The 21,555-nt window shown below is 32.7% G+C and overlaps 2 protein-coding genes across 14 annotated transcripts in view; one reads left to right on the top strand and one right to left on the bottom strand.

Moving 5' to 3' along the window:
- shn (zinc finger protein schnurri) overlaps positions 1 to 18,288 on the top strand; it is an 89,319-nt gene extending 71,031 nt beyond the window's left edge. For 4 of the 13 annotated variants that reach the window (XM_074135113.1, XM_074135111.1, XM_074135115.1 and 1 more), the window contains 15 exons: positions 6,727 to 6,804; positions 8,125 to 9,737; positions 9,856 to 10,173; positions 10,462 to 10,644; positions 11,714 to 11,807; positions 11,894 to 12,014; positions 12,103 to 12,238; positions 12,482 to 12,584; positions 14,170 to 14,330; positions 14,416 to 14,590; positions 15,681 to 15,856; positions 15,953 to 16,266; positions 17,099 to 17,285; positions 17,398 to 17,646; positions 17,823 to 18,288. In XM_074135113.1, coding sequence (XP_073991214.1) covers positions 6,727 to 6,804; positions 8,125 to 9,737; positions 9,856 to 10,173; positions 10,462 to 10,644; positions 11,714 to 11,807; positions 11,894 to 12,014; positions 12,103 to 12,238; positions 12,482 to 12,584; positions 14,170 to 14,330; positions 14,416 to 14,590; positions 15,681 to 15,856; positions 15,953 to 16,266; positions 17,099 to 17,285; positions 17,398 to 17,646; positions 17,823 to 18,077 — 4,163 coding nt within the window. In that variant the 3' untranslated portion in view covers positions 18,078 to 18,288. Of the gene's footprint in view, positions 1 to 6,432; positions 6,805 to 8,108; positions 9,738 to 9,855; positions 10,174 to 10,461; positions 10,645 to 11,713; positions 11,808 to 11,893; positions 12,015 to 12,102; positions 12,239 to 12,481; positions 12,585 to 14,169; positions 14,331 to 14,415; positions 14,591 to 15,680; positions 15,857 to 15,952; positions 16,267 to 17,098; positions 17,286 to 17,397; positions 17,647 to 17,822 lie in introns of those variants that run through there. The other 9 variants (XM_074135117.1, XM_074135118.1, XM_074135119.1 and 6 more) reach the window with 6 other exon arrangements.
- A 617-nt stretch (positions 18,289 to 18,905) lies between these two features.
- Positions 18,906 to 20,765, bottom strand: Polr2K (DNA-directed RNA polymerases I, II, and III subunit Rpb12). The gene is made up of 3 exons (XM_074135142.1): positions 20,577 to 20,765; positions 20,390 to 20,482; positions 18,906 to 19,056 (listed from the first exon to the last, which is right to left on the bottom strand). Exons 1-3 carry the CDS (start codon positions 20,629 to 20,631, stop codon positions 19,034 to 19,036), a joined length of 171 nt encoding a protein of 56 aa, XP_073991243.1. The 5' UTR covers positions 20,632 to 20,765; the 3' UTR covers positions 18,906 to 19,033.
- Between the last annotated feature and the right edge of the window lie 790 nt (positions 20,766 to 21,555).

Here is a 21,555-nt window from a genome sequence, read left to right as displayed (position 1 = left end):
TCGTTTCGTCACTGTGGATGAAATATGGATACATCACTACACTCCTGAGACCAAAAAACAATCTAAACAATGGGTTACCAAGGGGGAATCTGCGCCAAAAAAGGCGAAGACCTTCGGCCGGAAAGATTATGGCGACTGTCTTTTGGGATTCGCAAGGAATAATCCTCATCGACTATCTGGAAAAGGGTAAAACTATTACAGGTGCATATTATTCATCGTTATTGGACCATTTGAAAACCGAGCTGCAAGAAAAACGCCCACGATTGGCCCACAAAAAAGTGCTTTTCCATCACGACAACGCACCAGCTCACACCTCAGCAGTTGTGGTCGCAAAATTAATGGAAATAGGGTTCCAACTCGTTTCACATCCCCCCTATTCTCCAGACTTGGCTCCCTCGGACTACTATTTGTTCCCCATTATGAAGAAATGGCTGGCGGGAAAAAGATTTTATTCAAACGAGGAGGTGATTGCAGAAACGAATGGCTATTTTTCAGACTTGGACAAATCCTATTATTCGGAAGGGATCAACAAACTAGAGCAGCGTTGGACGAAGTGTATAAGCCTAAAAGGAGACTATGTTGAAAAATAAAAAAGGTTTACCCCAAAAAATTAAGTAGTTTTTATTTTTGCACGGACTTTTCAAACGACCCTCGTATATTCGTACACTTTCTTCAAACATGCGTACTATGACAGCTATAGTCAGGTCATTCTACTTTTTTTCGTTTGCACTTTGTATTTTCACAAAGTTATTAAATCAGGATATTAGATTCGCAAAGATGCTATTAAAATCAAGATGTCATTGAGTTCATCAACATTTTCTTTAAGAAATGAATTAATAAGATATTATTTTTCTTGGCGAAAGCCTTTTTAGTTGCTTAATCCATCATACTAAGTGTCACTCCTTAATTCTATTAATATCGTAGAAGTCTGTTCACGAGATCTAAATATAAATGTTTGCATGTGTGAGATTGTATGTCATTGTTGGATTGCAGACGTACAAATCTTTAGCTATTGCCGTTAATTTTATATCTTATTTTTACTTCTTATTTGCCTGTAAGCTTACCTGAAATTATCTCATTATGGTTTTCAGCTACAGTCTTGGTAAACTTCATCTTCAGTTTAGGAGCCTCAGTTTAATCATTCAAATAATAATTATTTAAAGAGCAACTTTTCTCTGGAATTAAGCGATTAATTAAAGCTAAGGCGATAATATTCAAGTTAGAGCATTCTAAACTATATCAAAACAAATGATTGTAATTGGTCGGCCCGTTTTTTCTGAATTCCATTACAGGTATCCATTATTAGTTATTTTTAAGCTGTGTTCAGATTTCACGTTTTGGTTTTTCCACGGCTTAATTGATCCAGGGATATATGGTTAGATTTAGTATTTTTTCTTTATTTCATGTACAATTTTTTCATAGATGATTGATTACTAAAAGTCTGATGGGCCCTTTTTTTTAAATTAATTTTGTAATTTAATTATTTAACATAAGCAATGTTAAAATATAAATGTCTAAAATTGTGTACGAATCGACGATCTGCTTGTCTTTGTTTGTTTATTTAATTGTGAATATTGCTTGCTGTGCCTTCTTGATCTATATAAATAAAATAAAGCTATTCAATAAAATAATCGATTTATATAAAGAATAAATATAAATAAACGTAAAGGACTGGTTCTTCACAATATATAAATACAAAATAATCCCAACTATATTCGTTATAAATATTTATAGACAACTATTTGGCAAAATGAGTGAATATTCAGGCCAGGTTTTCATGTTGGTTAAAAAGGTGGAAAAAGAATTTAAACAATAATATGGAGGGGACTTGCCTCTATCCCGAGGGTGCCGTCAGGCGTTTCTCTCTCTCTGTCCACCGTTTGTGAAACTGAGGATCTCCTTCTGTTCTTGCTGCAGCAGGTGCACTCTTAAAACATGGCAGGTGCTGGCTTTTCAACTTAACATCCGTCTACATGTAGCTAGAGAGACTTTGTAAACAGTTTTTTAAATTATTTGTTTGTTTTTTTTTTAATGTTAAAACGACAAATAAAACGTTTAGGCTGAAGAACCGCGCTTGTACCTTGATTGTGATCAAGTATTCTTCTCAAATAAACTGAATAGATTTTGGTAAAGTTTTTACTGGATCTTAGTTGGCACCATTGTAATTGCTATGGACACATGTTTTGATATTTCCTAAGTTCGGATTTAAGGTAAAGAGTGTAATACTACAACCTCTCTCTCAGTTATTCCTTTTCGTAAAATTCTTAAGCGTATTTGGTGCTCTTTGTTTTGCTTTTTAAGAACATTTTCAGAGTTAATACCCTGTCCATAAATTTACATCTGCCCTTAATAACACGCTAGCAAGCAACAGTCGCGTAAGAATTAATATCCTGTGACAATGATTTCACATTCGTCCATTACCAAATACCCCGCTTATCTGTGGTCATCTCTGAAACTAATCTTCGCCCATATTGCTCGGGCAAAAAACTAGATCTAGTCACTAGACCTGACACAAAGATTTTGATTAGTATATATATATCAAACTAGTGTAACCGGTTGTGTACCATCAACGAGTGCATCTTTACTAAATGGTTTATTCACTAACAAAAAATAACTTGTCTTTAAACCTACAAATCAACCCTCTAAACGACAACCACTTCTGTTTAAAATTTCTTTAAAAAGAAGAAAATTTAATTTTTTCTATGTCTTTCTACTAGTAAAGAAGAAGCCTTGTGATCGTATACATTTTTTGGATTCCTTTTAACATAAAAAAATGTTCATAACACATAGTTTGTGTAATACGAGGGACACTACTTATATTTTAATCCTTGGCAACACTGAGTGTCTTAGCGAAAAAATGGAATTAAATCGTGAACATTTTCGTGCAATGATTTATTACGACTTTCGACGTGGATTATCAAGACAGCAGTGCATCAATCAACTTACTTCCACTTTTGGTGATAAAGCCCCATCCTTTGCCACTGTGAAACGCTGGTATAACGAAATTCAATCGTGGTCGTCGTTCGCTCACCGACGAAAGTCGTGAAGGTCGTCCAAAATCAATGGTTGGGTCAGAAAACATTGATGCTGTGCAAAAAACTAATAATGCAAGATCGTCATGTGAGATTGAGGCAACCTTAGGCATTAGTTCCACCAGCATATATAAAATATTGCATGATCATTTAGCCGTGAAAAAGGTTTGTACTCGTTGGATCCCCACATAATTTGGAAAAATCTAAAAAAGATGGTCGTGTCGATTGGTGCAAACAAATGCTTAAGAAATACAATGGCGGTGCTTTAAAAGACGTTTATAAGATTGTAACAGGTGACGAATCATGGATATATGGGTATGAGCCGGAAACTAAACAGCAATCGACTGTATGGGTGTTTCAAAATGAACCAAATCCAACAAAAGTTGTTCGCGCTCCAAGCACTTCGCCTGTTTTTTTCGGAAAAACTGTCATGTGGCAACAGTGCCTTTAGAGGAACGTAGAACGGTCAATTCTGAATGGTACACAACCATTTGTTTGCCGGAAGGCTTCGATGAAATAAGGAAAACAAACAAGCGCCGTCGGATCATTCTTCATCAAGACAATGTCAGCTGTCACACATCTCGTCTAACAACCGACTATTTGAGCACTCAAAAAATCGAATTAATGGGTCATCCGCCGTACAGTCCTGATTTGGCACCAAATGACTTCTTTTTGTTTCCGAACTTCAAGAATAAATTACGTGGACAACGATTTTCGTCGGCAGAAGAAGCCGTTGATGCATTCAAAAACCATGTTTTGGAGGTGCCTCAAGCGGAATGGAAAAAATGCTTTGACAAGTGGTTCGAACGCATGTAGAAGTGTATAGATCATATAGGAGAATATTTTGAAAAACAATAAAGTCATTTTCAATGACAAATTACTGTTTTTTTATTATTAGGCTCAAAATATAAATAGTGCCCCTCGTATTAGTTATATAATAAATAACTTCTATTTAAAATGCTTTAACTGAAAACAAATTATTGGTTCTACGAGCGTTAGATTTAAAGCTCTAAAATTGAAATTTATATTTTCAAATTTAATGTCTGTTTACAAGCAAGGTGATTTACGTCAAACCCATACCACCTACATAGCCTAAAAGTTTACAAAGTAAAGGCGATGCCAATTTTTTTTTTTTCAGGCGAGCTTTACATCCAAGTTACCAATTAAGGTTTGGTTAAAATTAAATAAAATCCAAGGCTTTTGAACGAGAATCAAACTCGAACCCTCCTCAATTCTTATTATTTCGCGCTGCGACTCTGAACACTCGGCAATTGCCCTTTCAACGATAGCACTAAACACTTAAGAAAAATTGTGTTTTGATACAAATCGATAATTTTTCGACTTTTAATACTATCGTGATTACTTTATAAATCCAGATCTTAGAATTTAGATGTCATGGTTTGATTTATGCAACTGCAAGATGGAAGTCGAAAAGTTTTTTTTTTTAATTATACAAGAATTAAAATAAAACATTTAATAGAATAAATTTCTTTTACTAAATCAGCAGCGATATGATTTTGTAATTAGGGCTTTTCAGTAATAAATTTTATTTAATAACTCAATTATTATATATCTCGATAGCATTCTCGTTAAATATTTATTAAATAGGCATAGTTAAACTGGTTAGCAAGGGGAGGTAAAACAAAAATACTTCAATTGTGGTGAGGGATCACGCAAACCACCGGTTGACGCAACAAGTGTTCGTGTATAAGCGAGTCATGTTGTGCACAGATTACCATGTAATATAGCAGGAGAACCAGTAATGACATTGCTATTTTTATGATGTGTTCTTTTTTTGACGTAGGTTTGCTTTTTAAAATATGAATTATTGAACTAATAATGTGGTAGAAGTTTTTATAATTGTTTGTATGCAAAAAATATTTATTAACAAACGTAAAGTCCTTTTAAATTTAAAACTGGTTTAGTTATTATCCATATCTAACGTTTTTGCGATTTCAGAACTTCTAATCTGGAGGGTGAAACACAGTTTAAAAAACGTTTTTTCTGAATAGAATATATTTTTACTGAATAATTTGTGGATTCGGTATATGATCGTAGTTCAGTTTTAAACTTACAAAGTGGATACCATGTTATATTAGGATATCCGAAACAATGTGATTTGCTTATTATAAGAGCAAGAATTGTATTTAAAACCATCACTTAATAGGACGAGGGATATTTATTACAGAAAAACTGAATAAACAAAAGGAATATATTTTTAATAAATTATACCTAAATTCTTTTTTAAATAAACAATAGTATATTTTCTTCTTTTTTTTTAATCATTTTAAAAATTATTTATCATGTAAGTATTTAGTCTGAAAATATGCCTAAATTGCCCTTGGCTCATCCGGCTTTTAAGGCTATGAGCCAAGTGGGATAAGTCCAAAAAAAAAAAAAAAAAATCGAAGACTTCTACATTTGTAATTACTCCGAGAAACTGCCAGATTTCGTTTATTTATCTTCTTTTATTATAAAATATGTGAAGTGATTTCGGCTTCATTATTATCTTAACTAATAAAATTATGATTTTCTCGTGTGGTTATTCTATCTGCATATATACTTCATATAAAACATGCGTTAAATACTTATTTTTCGCATTCAGAGTGATGGCGAAAATATTATTATTATTGGAAAAACTTAACTAAGAAATTTGGTATCATTTTCATTACATACTGTTACCTAGAAGGTAGGTAAATGTTATAGAAGTTCTTGGTGTAAGTTAGAAACACATAAAAATCTAAATAATAATGTGTGTTTATTAAATAATGATACAAAATAATACAAAACATAGTGAACAGAAAACTAAGAAAAACAACACAATGCATGGACATTATGTCCGTCTGCAGAAAATCTATTAGAATGTAGTAGTAAAAGAATTAATAACGCGGATAAGTAACTGGAGTACTGATTCTAAGAAATCACTAATGGTGCAAAATAGAAAACCCAAGTCAAGCAATTAATTGCAGACGTCGAACGTTTTCATTATTTGCTAGCATGAGGAATGCTGTTGAAACTGTCCACTTGATGTTTATTGAATGATGGAGAATAAGCGAAATAGTTGATGAGAGATTTAACAATTCAAGGAGAAGTGGGGGAAAAACGTTTGGTATGAATGTATGTGTTGGAATTGCTGTTTTTTTTTAAGGAGGGGGGAGAATTGCCGTACAGAGAATGAGAGAGAAAGAACAAATTAAATAAAAATAAAAGAGGAATGATTAATGTCTGGGTTCGCCATGAGGTGACGTCAGATAGATAAGAATGAAAAAAAAGTAAAGGAGTAGGGATGGTAAACGAGGTAGGGCCTTGAAAACGCATTAGTTTGTTACAGCAAGACAGTTGGGTAAGGTGAATCACAAAGAATGCCTTTCACGCAAGCCTAGTGGTAGTTGTGTTTAGGAGACGGACCAGTATAGTGTAATGTTTTCTTCTCCGTGTGTGTGTATGTGTAATAGTAACATTAGTATAACTTGTTTTTTAGTTTTACAATGTGCAGTAGCCGAGGAAGAAGTAGTGGTTTACATTAGTAGTAGTTATGTGTACGTATAGCTGAGTTTTGCTGTAATGTATGTTGTCCCGAGTTTGAAATACACCGGTCAATGACCTTAAATGTCACCATCATCTACATCAACAACAATAACAACATCGCATCAGATTACAATGCCCTCTCTATATTGGTATGAATCTATTACAGGTGTCAAACCAACAGCAGACAACCTACAACCCGCTAGTAACAACAATTCACTCAAGTGTAAAATTATCGACAGTAATGGTAAGTGAAGTTCTTTTTATCCTAATTTTTATTGACATTTTACATTGCTCTAGAAAATCACTTGTATTCTGAGGTAATTTCTCAAGTATTTTCTTGCGAAAAAAGTATCTTGAGTATAAACAAATCATTTCTAATAATTCATAATTAAAAAAAAAAAAAAGTTCACTGAAAGACATTACGTCACATTGGCGTTGATTTGCATTTTTACTTGTACGTTATTTGCATATTGAGCAATATTAAACGTTTTTTATTGCTTAAGAAAATTATTTACATTACTACAAATATAATAATAATTAAAAAAAATGGTTTCCTGTAATTTTTATATAAAATGAAAAATTTAATTTTCTGCAGAAATAAATTACCCTATAGTTTTTAAGAGACGATACATATTTGAGATAAATTTTAGGTGTTCACAAATTGTGTTATCTGTTTGAAATATAAGAGTATTTCTTGTGATAATAATGAGGCTATAAAATGAATCATAAGGCTTTAAAAATAAACAAGTTTATCAAGGTTGGGTTTTTGTGCTGAACTAGAAATTATTATTATTTATAATTCTTTTAAAACTTATTTTGTCATTTATGGTTGTTGAAGTACAGTTATATCGTCGTTCTTTTCTTTTTTATATTATTTTAATTTATTTTACAGTTTATTTTTGCTTTTTATCAGTTCACTGTTTGTCAATAGTATTATTTAGTTTTTTCTGTTTAAAAATATATATATATATATATATATAATATAAGTAAATGAATTATCATTATAGATTAAATTTATTGGATATGATAATAAATCAATTCCTGAATAATATAAATAAATAAATACAAATACTAATTTTGAAATAAAAGAATATTAAATAATTTCTTTCAAGTCATTTTTGGTAGCTTTATTTTTGTATTATAGCATTTTTGTTTAAAATTTATAAATTTTTAAAAATTTGTACTCAAATAAAAAAAAATCAATCGCCAAATTAAAATTTTTATCCACTTAGATTTATTCGCGTTTTTCAGCTCCATTTTGCGTTCGATGACTGGTTTCGAGTTTTCTAGTCAGGATAATTTGCTTATTTGAGATTTGAGCTTTGAGTGACCTAAACAAAACATCTGGTAATTAGTAACAAAAAGGACAATGACCCTAGAATTAGATGAACGAAAATCTCCAAACTTCAGCATTCTTTTTGCCAATATTTTCACTTTAATTCCTGTTAAAGGGGAACAATATTTTTCAATTAATAGAAATTAACCAATTATTTTATTTTTGTTTTAAATAATTTGTAGGTTTAAGGCACAGATACAATTTTAAAATAGAATTTTTGTTGTGTAGATAAAGGAGTGGAAGAGAATGGGCTGGATCGAGGGAAGAGCTTACGAGATGGCGATACCAACAGATATTTACATAAGAAATTTAAGAAAATTGCTACGCTCGAAGATAGCCCTCGAGCAAAAGGTATACTGTATCCAGTGCCAACGGAGGATATACCATTGGAAACAAAGCCAGCCTCACCTCCACCGGGCGCTGGCAGGTATGTCTGTCCCTACTGCAAGATGTCTTGTGCCAAACCATCTGTTTTACAAAAACATATACGAGCTCACACCAATGAAAGGCCTTATCCCTGTCTACCCTGTGGATTCGCTTTTAAAACCAAAAGCAATTTGTACAAACATTGCAGATCACGTGCGCACTCGCTCAAAATGGATGGCCAGAGTTCTGAAGAGGAAGAAGCGCCAAGCAGCGAAGGTGGTAATAGCAGTCCGCCGGAGGTGAAAAAAATCTATAAACCTAAATTTCATTTATCTGACACATCTCAGAGTTCTTCACCTAGTCCAGAGTTCTTGAACATGCATATCAACAAATTAATTAGTGATAACCAAGCGATAGTAGATGAATCTATTTGGCCAAAAGAAGGTCCGTATAGAAATGGCGAGTCAAGGCTGGCCCTTGCGCTCAGATCAGCTACTCCAGAATTGGACGATTTACAACCGCTTAATCTTACAGTCAAAGAACCTAGAAAAAGGTCTATATCTGAGACTCTGTACAATAGAGAACCATACATTAAAGATCTCCTTTTTATGACAGCAAAACAGCCTGAAGTCACCAGAACAACGGAAGAAATGCTCCATCCGTGTCCCTATTGTAAAGTTGTCTTTAGGACATCGGAGAATTTAGAGATGCATTTGTATTCATGCAAACCGAAGACTTCCCCAGGACCTCTTCTTGGTAAAACTCCCCTGGTTGAGAGTTTTAAAGAGGTTAAGAAGAGGAAAGTTGATATCGGCTTGAGAGATGAACATAAAACTAAAGTCAGACTTTTTGGAGGTGGAGAGGTTCAAGTGTTGGATGGCAACGAAAAGATTGCGCTCAGCAAAGAGAGGAAAGAAATTTTTACAGACCACTCTGTAAAAAAAGAAGTATTGACAATAGCCAAGCCAGGCTTGCATTCATTTGGTGGTACAATGATACATTCAGAGCCAGTATCGCCAAAACCATTTACTGAAAAAATGGTGCTTCCAATCAACCCAGTAGCACCTCCAAGTCTCAATGTTCCTGGTATCAGCACTCCTGTTCAATTAAGGTTTCCCCCTTCTTTGAATCCTCTAACTAGTATAACAGCATTCAATCCATTAACATTGCCGCCAGCAACCTCAAGCACGATCAAAAGCTCACCAAGTCCTTACAATGGTGGAGTAGTGAATATACTGCATGGTGGAAAAGCAATACCATTTGTGCCAGGAATGCCTGGACCAAATAGCTTATTAGCCAATCAGCCTCTAATACCTAAAAAACCAGAAAAAGGGGTTATAATGAAGACTGCCACCTCACCGAAAGTAGAAGTTACCAGGACTTTAACAATCGTTAGACATGACTCCGAAGAGAAACCTTCCAAAAAGGAGAATGATATCATTAAGCCCACTATAAAGGAGCTGGCACCATCTGCAGTAAGTTGATTGTTTAATTTCACAGTATAGATAAATTATTAATTTAAAACACGTGAATTTTCAGAAAGAAAAACGCTTTAGTTTAATGTTGTTATACTTCTTCTTTTTTTTTTAACAGATCACAGTTACAAGTTCTTCAGACCTTGGAGATCAATTGAAGTTTGTTAGGCCAAATTCATTACCACTAAAACCAGGCACTTACACACCCAAGAGACCATTACCATTTGCTGCACAACATACGGCTAGCTTAGTAAGCCCTGAAACTCCTCGACCTAGAAAAGCATACAGTCAGCTATATTTGAACGGTCATGCATATACCTATCTTGGGTTGAAATGTTCTAGCCGTATGTTCTTCTGTACATTGAACAAACCGCAGCCTATCTACGTTCCACTAAGTCCGGATCAGTATAAAGTTTCCATGTACTCAAATTGGACGGTAAGTGTATATAAATATCTGACCAAAAATGCTGTAAATTAGAAATTGAAATTTTTAATTAGAATAGGGGTGACAAAATTTTGCTCAACACATTATCAACATCTAATACGAGTCGTGAGATATTTCCCTCGAGAATACTTTCTCTTTCCTAATAACATTCGGCATTCGAATGCAATTAACCAATATCTCTTTCTCTAAATATTTAAATAAAAATTAAAGTATATTGCTAGCATTTTTACAAATTAGATCCTTATATTAATTTCTTATGTTATTCCTTTACATTTTCAGATATGTCCTGATGCTAGTCCGACCCCTCCTGGTCTGGATTCGAGAAAAGCTATGTCATATTACGATTCAAGAAATAGACATAGTAGTTACACCCTTGCCAATCGAAATAAACAGGATATCATCACTCATTCAACTTATCATACAAATAAGAATTTAAATAATAATGATTTAGAAACTAATTTGGTAAGAAATAATACTTTTTTTTTTCTAATCCTCGACCATAACCTTTTAATATCCCTTTTTAACTAATTTGGTAAGAAATAATACTTTTTTTTTTCTAATCCTCGACCAAAACCTTTTAATATCCCTTTCTTACATTACAGTTTATGTTTGTAACAGCTTTAAAAGATCTTTGCAATTTTAAAAAGTGGTTAGTTATCTAGAAATTTAGGCGATTCATTAATGAGGTAGATGGTTTAAAACCTCTGTTTCTACTTACTCTGTAAAATATTCAAAATCCGAGTGTTTTTTCGAAAGAATAGAAACTTGAGTTGAAAAGAGGTTATATTTTTACAATTCGAATAAAGTGTTTGAAGCATATCTTGAAGATCTTTTTCAATGAACGTCTTGGCTAACATTATCCTTTGATTAATTGAAAAAGAAAACTACTCGCTTGTAAAAGACAACAATGAAGTCTATAGAACTCATTCAAATCGCTCAATAATCACCAATGAGAAAGAGGGTGACAAATCTAGTAGTTGGAGCACACAAAAAAACAAGTTATAATTAATAACAGATTTGCCTTCATTTTAGTTTAAGGAGAAAAATCTAAATTACACAAATAGATCGTCTTTAAGGAAATCTTTAAAATAGCATTATTGTTATTACTCCGAATAGTGAATTTTGTCATTAACGTGTTGATCTTGACTTCAAACATTTTCTAAAGTTTATCAAAAATAAATGTAATAGAAAATGTGAATTATTATAAAATATTTATTGTTGTTGACTTGTTATGAAGGAAGCTTTCACTTCTTGGTGTTGACACTGATAATTTTGATGTAAAAATATGTGAAATGGTCTAGTCTAGATGAATGTTTTTGCAAAATTACTATATTGTCATTTAAAAAAATTCTCTTCTCAATATTTTTTCATTGGTTATTTATTATTTTATGTAGCCTATGCAAACATAATTCTAGACTAGACTGAATAAATTTAGAAACATTTTTAAATGCAATTCTGATTGTTGCAATTTTGTTTTTTGATTAGTTTTGTTCCGTTCAGTTTTTTAATGAAATATTTTAATAAATTGTAGAAAAGTGATGGAAGTGATGCCAATCCTCGGAGAATAAAAGTTTGTGAAGGAGGATTCGAATCCAATGAAGACTATATTTATGTCAGAGGAAGAGGTTTGAATTTTATTTGAATAAAATTAGAATTAGTGTAATTATATACTAAAATCAATAACTTAAGATTTAAAGAAGAAATATTTTAGGTAGGGGTAGATACGTATGTGAAGAGTGTGGAATTAGATGTAAAAAGCCATCAATGCTCAAAAAACATATTCGAACTCACACTGATCTCAGGCCTTATACTTGCAAACATTGCGCTTTCAGGTTTGTAGCAAAATTTGAAAAAAAAGGGGTCTTACTTTTTTACTTAATTTTGAAAAAAATGTAATAAATATTTTTTACAAAATTACAGTTTTAAGACTAAAGGGAATCTAACAAAACATATGAAATCGAAAGCTCATTACAAAAAATGTGTTGAACTTGATATTAAGCCAGTTCCAACTTCAATTGAAGATTCTTCTCCTGAAGATGAAGGAAGTGGTAGACAGGTTAGTTCTTAAAGGGAAAAAAAATCGTTGACTGTGTTTAGCAGTCTTGTGAAGTTATGAAAGTAGTTATGAGAATAATATAATTATATTATTATTATTATTATTTCTTTAACTGATACAGTGTCTTCTTCTAAGCTCTTAATTTGAATATTTAAGAGCTTACTTCTTTCTAGACCTACCATTTAAAATTTTAAAAATACATCCTGAATATTTAATATTTACGTTTTGAATATCATTTTTAAGGATGGAAATCTTAGTGGGACGAATGGAGAAGATTCGGATGATGATTCTGAGATGGAAGAAGATGATGATGAGGAGGATGATGAGGATGATTCGGAAGAAGAAGGTATGTTTCCGTAGGTTAATAGATAAGTGTATAAGTCGATTAGCCACAAGTTTAGAGCTCTTGGAGACACTTCGGAATTAATAGCTTAAAAAATCCACGCTTCAAATAAGTGTTACACAATAATTGTTAGTAGTAACCTGAAAGGTGGTTATAATGTGAAGTTACTTAGGTTTATCTTGCCTGTATTCAGGAGGAATTAGGGATTAAAGCTCCCCAGAAAAAATAAAAGTTTATATGGTGTAATAAAAGTAATTATAACAAGGAATCTCAATTAATTCCCACTCTAACTTAAATGATAATTTCTCTTACTTATCTATACAAGCATCAATCTATTTGCTGACCGCATTCAAAATATAATTGTTTAATAATGTAAAATTGGGTATAAGTTAACTTAGGTTAAGTAGGGATTCACATCAGACTGTGACAATTGAGACCCAAGAGATCTCTTGTGGCACCCTCTAGTTGAAAGGTCTCCCTTCAGTCCTTACTTTTTTAGAGGAACTCCTATGAAAAAGTTGAAGATCTAAATTTTACTTCTTTAAAGTGCCGAATTCTTAACCGTATGCACTCTTTGCAATGACTCTAAATACTCAATACTTTGTACCGTCTCTTCCATTCTGTCAAAACTAAGTTAGCAGTTTGTTGACAACCAGTCTATTGTGTTTAGTCCGTCTACACCGGCTCGCCGAGAGGCCTACGATTCTCCATATGGTCACCCGACTTTCTTTGAAAAATGCAATAGTTCGCGATTGGCAAACAAAGAACTGTTTCACCTGACATTAGTCACAGATTTTTTTGACTCGCCATTGCTATCAGCATTTTGCGACCACGTTTTATTGACTCAGCAACTACTACATTTTACTGTGTCTTAAATGGCTCAAGATGTTTTGAGAGTTCCATGCGAAGCCTCGCGGTTCATACAGTCTACCATCTATCTCATTATGCTTCTTGCTTGAATACACGGGCTCCAGATGTGTATCATTATTAGTAATTGTCCATCTTGGCAATCTCATACAGCTTTAAATTAACTTCCTAGACTTAATAGCCAGTAGATTTGCCTGGATGTCTGAGAAAATTACAACTAGAATTGATTATCCTTCTCTTGAAATCTCAGCAGCATAAGGGTTTTGCAAATACTGCCTAAAAAAGACTGGCCAGTTTTCGTAAGCTTAATCTATCGTACCTCAGAATGGCGTCGTACCTAACTCCCCAACTCTCCCTCCTGCCTTATGGCTGGCCGAGATTCTTGAAGAATTAGAAGCTTAAACTAATTTCTTCATTATTAATGTCCATTTTATAGCTTAAAGAAATAATTTTGCTTAATTATTTTGTAATCATATTCTAAAACCTCTCATCTGTTGATGTTCCTAACTGTTAAGAATAGTTTTAAAGTGAAAATACATTTACTTCTCAACCCCGCCTCAGAAATAAAATACTGCGAGCGTCCTTGATCATGCCAATACGCAAACGGAACCACTAAAATTACCACTTCTTTCACAGCCATCCTAAGCATAAGAGGTGCCCAAAAGATGTTTGGTCAGTGGATTTAATTATGAAAACCAATAATGTTCATTTTATTTGTAAGGTGACGAATGTAAAATGGAACGTGAAGCAGCTAAGTCTTTGCTAACTCTCTCTGAAGTTACTTTAGAAACAGCTCACAGGCAGTACGTTAGTGCGGGACTTGTCCCACCTGTATCATTCAGGCCAAAAACATACCCTTACACTATACCTTTAGTTCAACAGGTACTTGAATTTAGTTTTATTATTTTTATTTTAACTTAAGTATAAGGATATGACAGAATTGATTTTTATGTATCTGTGTTCACAGAATGAAAAGTCTAGTTTGGAAAATATTACAAAGCTTGATACTTGGAGATCTGATGTTGCTGCCCTCTCAAAAAGGGTTAAAGATTTAACTGCTTTAAAAAGAAAAAGTGAATCTTCTCTTTGTTCAACCGCATCAGAATCAGCTAGACCAATGGATCTCAGCAGCAAGACTTCCAGTTAGTTTCTATTTCTAAGAAAATTAAAAAACACTGAAAAATATCAAAAAACTAAAATTGCCTTTTTTTTTACACATTATTTAAGTTATTCAGTGGGGTTTAAGCATTTTAATATCATTCTTTATGTTTTGTTTTTTTAAAAAAAAATCCTGCTCTTCAGTATCAACTTGGCTGAAGAGTAAATTCATAGAAAATGAGCACAAGGCGATTATTGGGGTTGAAAAGAGGGAGCTAAGTCAACTCATTAGAATGGTTTACATGAATTAAATACTCATATTTCTTCATTTTTTTCTTTAGGAAAAAGGTCAAAAAGTTGGTGCAAAATTGGATTTATTGATCAGTGTTTCAGAACCCACTATCCAATAGTTGACATCAAAAGTCATCGCGAAATAGATATGGGAAACGAATTCGTGATAAGTCATTCCATTGTTCCAAAATCTTTCATTAACCTCAAACGGCTGTTAACAACCTGTGTCAGTATTGCCGTTAAATCCCCTTTGCATCAAAAGTCACTATTCTTTTGTTGTTATTTTTTACATCGTCTTGACAAATAGAAAGACGGAATAGCGGATAGCTAACATTCTTTACTATGATCTCAATTTTTATAACACATTAAGTAAAATCCAAGCCCGACATCGAATCCCAGCACCGAAATACATCTTAGTTTTGAGCCTTTACTTTTTTTTTTTGGCTAAGGGGGTGCTTACTAATTTTTTGTAGAAAGAATTTTCTATGGCAAGTATTCTTTCTCCTGGCGCATTGATGAGTTGTAATTTATGCAGCATTTTCCTTTTTATTTTTTTTTACTTACCAATTTTATGAAATTGTGGTTGGCAAGTATTTATTTATTGCCAGATCTGGAGCGAGTACTCCAAAATTCTTTGTTATTTCCCCCTTTATACACATCTAAATTTATATTACATTACAGAAAAAAAAAATTAATTAAAGAATATGAGTAACTAACTGTAACTGAGGAAATAATGTATTGGAGTCGACAAGTTATTTACTCCAGTCTCAAAATTTTGGTTAAATATTAAACTAGAAACTTGCTTTTAATTGTATTATTTATTTATTTATTTTATATTTTCAGGTGTGACATCTGTGATCACATCCGTAGGAGACCAAGCGTTGCTCATGGCAACCATTTGTTCCACAACAGAACGGTTACCTACCACTCCGACTCCAGGTTATGTAGAAGATGGTCAACTTCTTCATGCGTATCTTACTGAAAGAGCGGTTTTAGATTCTAGAATAAAACTTCATCAGGTAATTATTATGATTCCTTTATAGCTTTTTCCAGTAACAAAGGGAAATACAAAATAGCATTCATTATGTTTATTTTATTTATACATTGGACCATAGGTGAACGATAAGAAGAAGGAACCATCACCAGGAGTGGTGAGTGTATCTAGTGCAGTTTCAGTGGTTGTTGGTGCTAGTTTGGAAAGCGGTAGTTTAGTGTCAACAGAAGCTGTCCACGTTCCGTTAAAGACAGGGCCGCAAATAGTTGTTCCACCTCCACCGCCTCCTTTGCCACCTCCTGTGGTCCTTCCTCCTGTAACTGTTAGTTTGACAGAAACTTCTGCAACGGCTGCATCGCCAGCAAGTCCTGTAAGAAGTCGCCTTAAAGCTGAATTTATGCCACCGTCTTCTGCTCCGGCTCTGACCTATATAAGGTAAAGTGTCTTGTTTTGTTTCCTTGATGGTAAAGTTAAGACTGCGTCCAGCTTGGGTAATGTTTAGAAGCAGTCCTAACCACCTATTCTTATTTAAAACCTTAAAGAGGAAGAGATTTATTCACTTTTACAGTTTCTTCATTCGAGCAAATCAAATAACAACAGACAGTTTCTATTTGGGAATTTTTCGTTTTAATTTTGAATAAAATAAAAGTGAAAATTTCTAAGAAAGGTGTGCCGTCACTATAAGGAAGTAAATTTCTTACTTATTACTGAAGATGAGTTTAGGATAAAACACGATTTTCACCAAAATTGGTGATTGTATTTTCCTGATGAGGTTTGGTTTAATTTCGTGTTTTAGCCTTTCGAGAATAGGAGGATGGGGCTGTTTCTTCATGTTTGCTATAAATCTTATTTTTTTAACTATATTGTAAACAAACAAAAAAATTGATAGTCCAAACATATTTCTCAAATAAGGTAAAAAAATATTCTTTCAGTCAATATATTTATTACCTTATTGTTGACATTTTAGTAAAACTAAGATAACTAATTATGTCGAGTGAGTGATATTTTTTCACTTTTCATCATTCAGATGGGACAATTGTAAGTGAATGTATGGAATTCTTCATTTTACAGCTTGCTTCTTAGACTTTAGTACTGAATGAATGTATTTCTGGAAAACAATTAGTTCAACCAGAACTTTTTTGATCTTCATGGTTGGCCTTAAGTAATTAAGCGCATTTAATTCTTAGTTTATTAGATTTAGTATTTAATTAGACGACTAATCGGATTCAGGGTTTTTTGATTATTATTTTTTTTGCATAACCTACAGTTCTACAGAAGATGGTAGGAGTATGTGTGGAGTATGCAACAAAGTGTTCAGTAAACCTAGCCAATTAAGGCTACATGTAAATATCCATTATTTCGAAAGACCATTTAGATGTGAGTCTTGCGCAGTATCATTTAGAACTAAGGGTCATCTTCAAAAACATCAAAGATCACTATCTCATCTAAACAAGGTAACTAAAATGTTATTGATACCATATCATTCAGTAGAATACTTGTTAATACTTAAATGTTTCTGCACAAAATTTTTTACAAATCATAATTAATTAATATTTCGTTTCGTAGGTAAATATGAATACTACTTTTGGTACTGCAACATCTAGTAATCCTCGTCCATTTAAATGTGACGATTGTAAGATAGCATTCAGAATACATGGGCACTTAGCTAAGCATTTCAGAAGTAAAATGCACATAATGAAGCTAGAGTGTCTAGGCAAATTACCTTTTGGTACTTACGCAGAATTAGAAAGGTCTGGCATCAATATGAATGACATTGACACGACAGACTGTGAGAATTCACTTGAGAGTTTACAGGTATTCTTACTTTTTCTTTTTTTGTTTAGATTTTTCATTACAGTTAAGTTATTAGGCAGTCAAAAAATAAATAAATTTTCGAATCAAAACTATAACCTTCCATTAAGTTAGTTGACTGCACACGAAATAAATTTAATTTTAATAATTATTCTTTAAGGTTATTTTTCCTTTTCTAGATCCTAGCCCAGAAGTTGTATGAAAAAGATCCATCTAAACTTGGTGATTGGGAACCATTGGACAATTTAGGTAGGCCAACTGCTGTAATATCTGGTGGAACAACAGCAGGTGGTACACTTTCTGATCACAGTTCTGGCGGTGGTGGCTCTGATGATGAACTTCTTGTCGGTGGAGGTAGCAAAGAGCCTCCACACTTTCATACAACCATTGATAAATATACTTCCGGCCATCATGCGGACGATGGTGTTAGGTGAAATGTACCAGACCTACTTTATTATACATTCATTTACATATATATAATATAAATATACTTACTTACTAACATATCCTTGTAAGAAAGAAAACAGCCCGTGTGTGGAAAGTAAGACGAGATAATTGCAGAAAAGAAAAATATTGATTATAATTTCTTTTTTGTGTTCGTGTAAATTATAAACAATTCTTTGCTCGAACCCTTCTCACTTTTTTTTAATAAAATAATATAAATGGTAAAAAAATGTGAGAAAAAACTTTTTAGTACAAATAGATTAATATATATATTTGCCAAAAGTAAAAGAAATATATATAATTAAAAAAGTGTCTATTTTAAAAGAAAACAAAAGATTTATAATTATTATATATAAATAATTGACTCCTATATATATGTAGCTAACCCAGGGCCCAATATTTGTGTGATTCTGTGTACAAAAATAAATCTTAAAAATTAAATATATCAATTGTAAAAATGAAAGAAAGAAAAGAAGAAAACTAAATGTGATTCCTCATTATATATCCGATTAGGCCTAAGTTGGATGGAATATTAAACAAACAAAAAAATTAACAATTATATTCTGTCAGCCATGACTTTTAAACTCCATTGAGGCATATTTTGGAGTGTTCCACTTTGTTTTGTAAAAAGAAGAAAAAAAAAGTCAGCTTGGAGAATAGATAATAACTTAAAAATTATTTTTATTTGTCGTTTAGTTTTGTTATTTAAAAAAAAAAAAAAAATCTTCCACAAGAGAGAAAAGAATTGTGATGTAAAAAAAAAATATGTACAATCTTGTGACAAAAAAAAATTAAAAAAAGGAATAAATTATCTACAATTTTGTTATATTTAATGAATAGCCTTTATTTAAATATTAAATAATTGTAACTTATTGAAAATGAAATATTTACAAAAACTTCACATTATCATTTTTAGAAATGAAAAAAATATCAATCTTCAGCTTCTTCAACGTGCATCAAACACCACCACTGATTACGAATATGAAAACCATGGATTTAAGGACTTTATTTCTGAATAATTGACGAATAACATAAAAATTACAAAACATTTCAACATTTTATTAAAATGTAAACCATTCATTCACACGATATTCTCTTGATCCAATTTATATGGTCAATTTTTACCAAATTTCCATTATTTAACAAAAAGCATCGGTCCTCCAAGAAGTTGTAAAGTAAGAATGTAACTAATTGTAATTGTTGCTAACATTTTCATTAGATAAATTATTGAAATGACACTTGGAGAGAGCCTAATTATTCAGTACAATCGCACATTCGATAACGAATTTCGTAACAAATATTTGCATAGTACGGTTGTTAAAACCTTAACAGAAATGGCACATTGCAGTTAATTTCAACGTTACGAGGACGCTGGCAACAAATTTAAAATAAAAATTATAGACTGTAACTGTAAACTATGGTACATACCATGTTAAACAGATCATATTGGAAAACACTAACAAATAAGGTTATGAAGATTTTAATAAGTTTAATTAGAGGTTTTTGAGAATTTTGAATTTCTGTAATCCAAAATTCACAGGCAGGAAACCGACTTAAAAAAAAAAAAAAAAAAAAAATTGGGATGCATGAAGCAGAAATCGTGCGTCGGTTGACCAAAATCATTCTATTGAGCTTCAAGTAAGTTGACACTGGTCTGAGGTATGCATCCAGCAATAAGTTTGACTTAGCTTAAATGGAGGTTAATATAGATTAAGAAAGCTTGACCTTCTGTTTACCATCCGTTGGTCTCCATACTCGAAAAACACATATCGTCTTATGACAGTCACACTCCCAAGCATTTTATGTGGTTCCACTATAACATCAAACATTCTCTGTCGAAGGACAAATCCTGTTTTTCTGAGGAGGATAAAAGGTCCATATAAGAATGAGGAAATTGACGGGTTGAAAAGAGCACTTTTGAATTTGCTACGTTGCTCCTATACTAACTGAACGCGCTTAAACCGGATGACTTTGGTGGTTGGTTTAGTGAGGGCGGGATGTGCCGACAGACAGTGAGAGCAACCACGTTTTAGGACCGGCCCCTTGGTAACTTCCAAATTGTGATCGGACCAAGTGACAGGCGGCCGTCAGCAACCACCTGCCCCATATATCAAACCTATGATGTGATATACAAGAGGGTTTTAGGTAAGTGTAAGTAAAAATGAAAGTTTCAAGCTTTCTTTGACTGGAGTTTGTGCCGGACAAAACTAGGGGTTCTATAATTTGCAGGAATGAAAAATTTTCTTACTAGTATAAGAAAAAAAAAATTTTACTTTGGCAACGTTTGTTTCATAAAGGATACATCTCTTGGTTCGTTTTTTGTACATGATTCTATATCCACACTCTCTGCATCTAATGGGGTCCCTTGGTCTGATTTCATTTTCATGATGACATTCTGCACACAACAAATTTATTTCACTTAAAACTGAGCTTATTTGTTGTAACATATGTGATAGGTACAAGTAAATATGAATAAACAAACTGCTTACCTCCGCAAATATAAACCATAGGTGTTTTAACTTGTTGTTGATCTTTGCTATCCATTATCTAATGTTCTTTAAAATATTTGATGTTCAATTTTTTTAAAGCAAAATATTTGAAGGTACTTTTAAAGGTAACTAACCAAGCACTTGCACGAGTTCTGTTCCAAGTTAAGGTTATTATTAACTAAAACCTACCGGGTTCCAAAACAAGCATACCTCCTACTAGCGTACCACAGCGTAATCTATACGAACTAACTCTATAGCCATCTGAAATTTGAAATTATGTTCACCTATTTGTTAATTTTTGTTGTCTGTAGTATTTTTATGCCATCCCTTGCTCTTTTCTAGATAAAAAGTTAAAACACACCTATTTTTACTTGTAGGAAGAGATTTGTCTAAATCTTTCCTAACTTTTTTTATCCTAATTTTTGTGAGCTCTAATTCAGGATTGTGAGCCTCCTAAAACTGTGGTGAAATAAATTATTATAACGCGAAAAAATTTCTTAAGAAGTTGAAATTACCTATATACTTTAGACAACAATGCTCCAATAAAGAATCTTTAGTGAGTAGTAAAATTATACTTTATTGTGTCAAAGTTAGAAATTTACAAAATAATTGGTGAAATAAGTTAATAGATAGGGATGTTAATGATTTATGTTAATAAATTAATTCGTGCACTTATTTGAAGAAAATAATGAGATTCCACTAAAAGAAACCCGCGAAATATTAGAAACGGATTTTAAGCGAACTATTTTTATCTTGTCATACCCTAACTTTCAGCTTAAAATGTTTAATTCTTTGCATTTTTTCAGAGTGGGTAAACACCTGAAGTCTTTGGAACTCGGAATCTTTTACATTGTACTGCAGACAACCGTATAGTTTTCTTGTTACAGACAATACTGCCTATCACTGGATGCGGTTTGTGAATAAACAAAATCTAGAGGATTTCGAACCTGGGAGTTCATTGCACTAACCACTCATTCTA

The sequence above is a fragment of the Rhodnius prolixus genome, unplaced genomic scaffold (assembly GCF_049639745.1).
Source record: "Rhodnius prolixus isolate KJV_2025 unplaced genomic scaffold, Rpr scaffold_5, whole genome shotgun sequence".
NCBI lineage: Eukaryota > Metazoa > Arthropoda > Insecta > Hemiptera > Reduviidae > Rhodnius > Rhodnius prolixus.
Note: the sequence above shows the minus strand (reverse complement) of the source record. Positions and strands in the feature narration are given on the sequence as shown.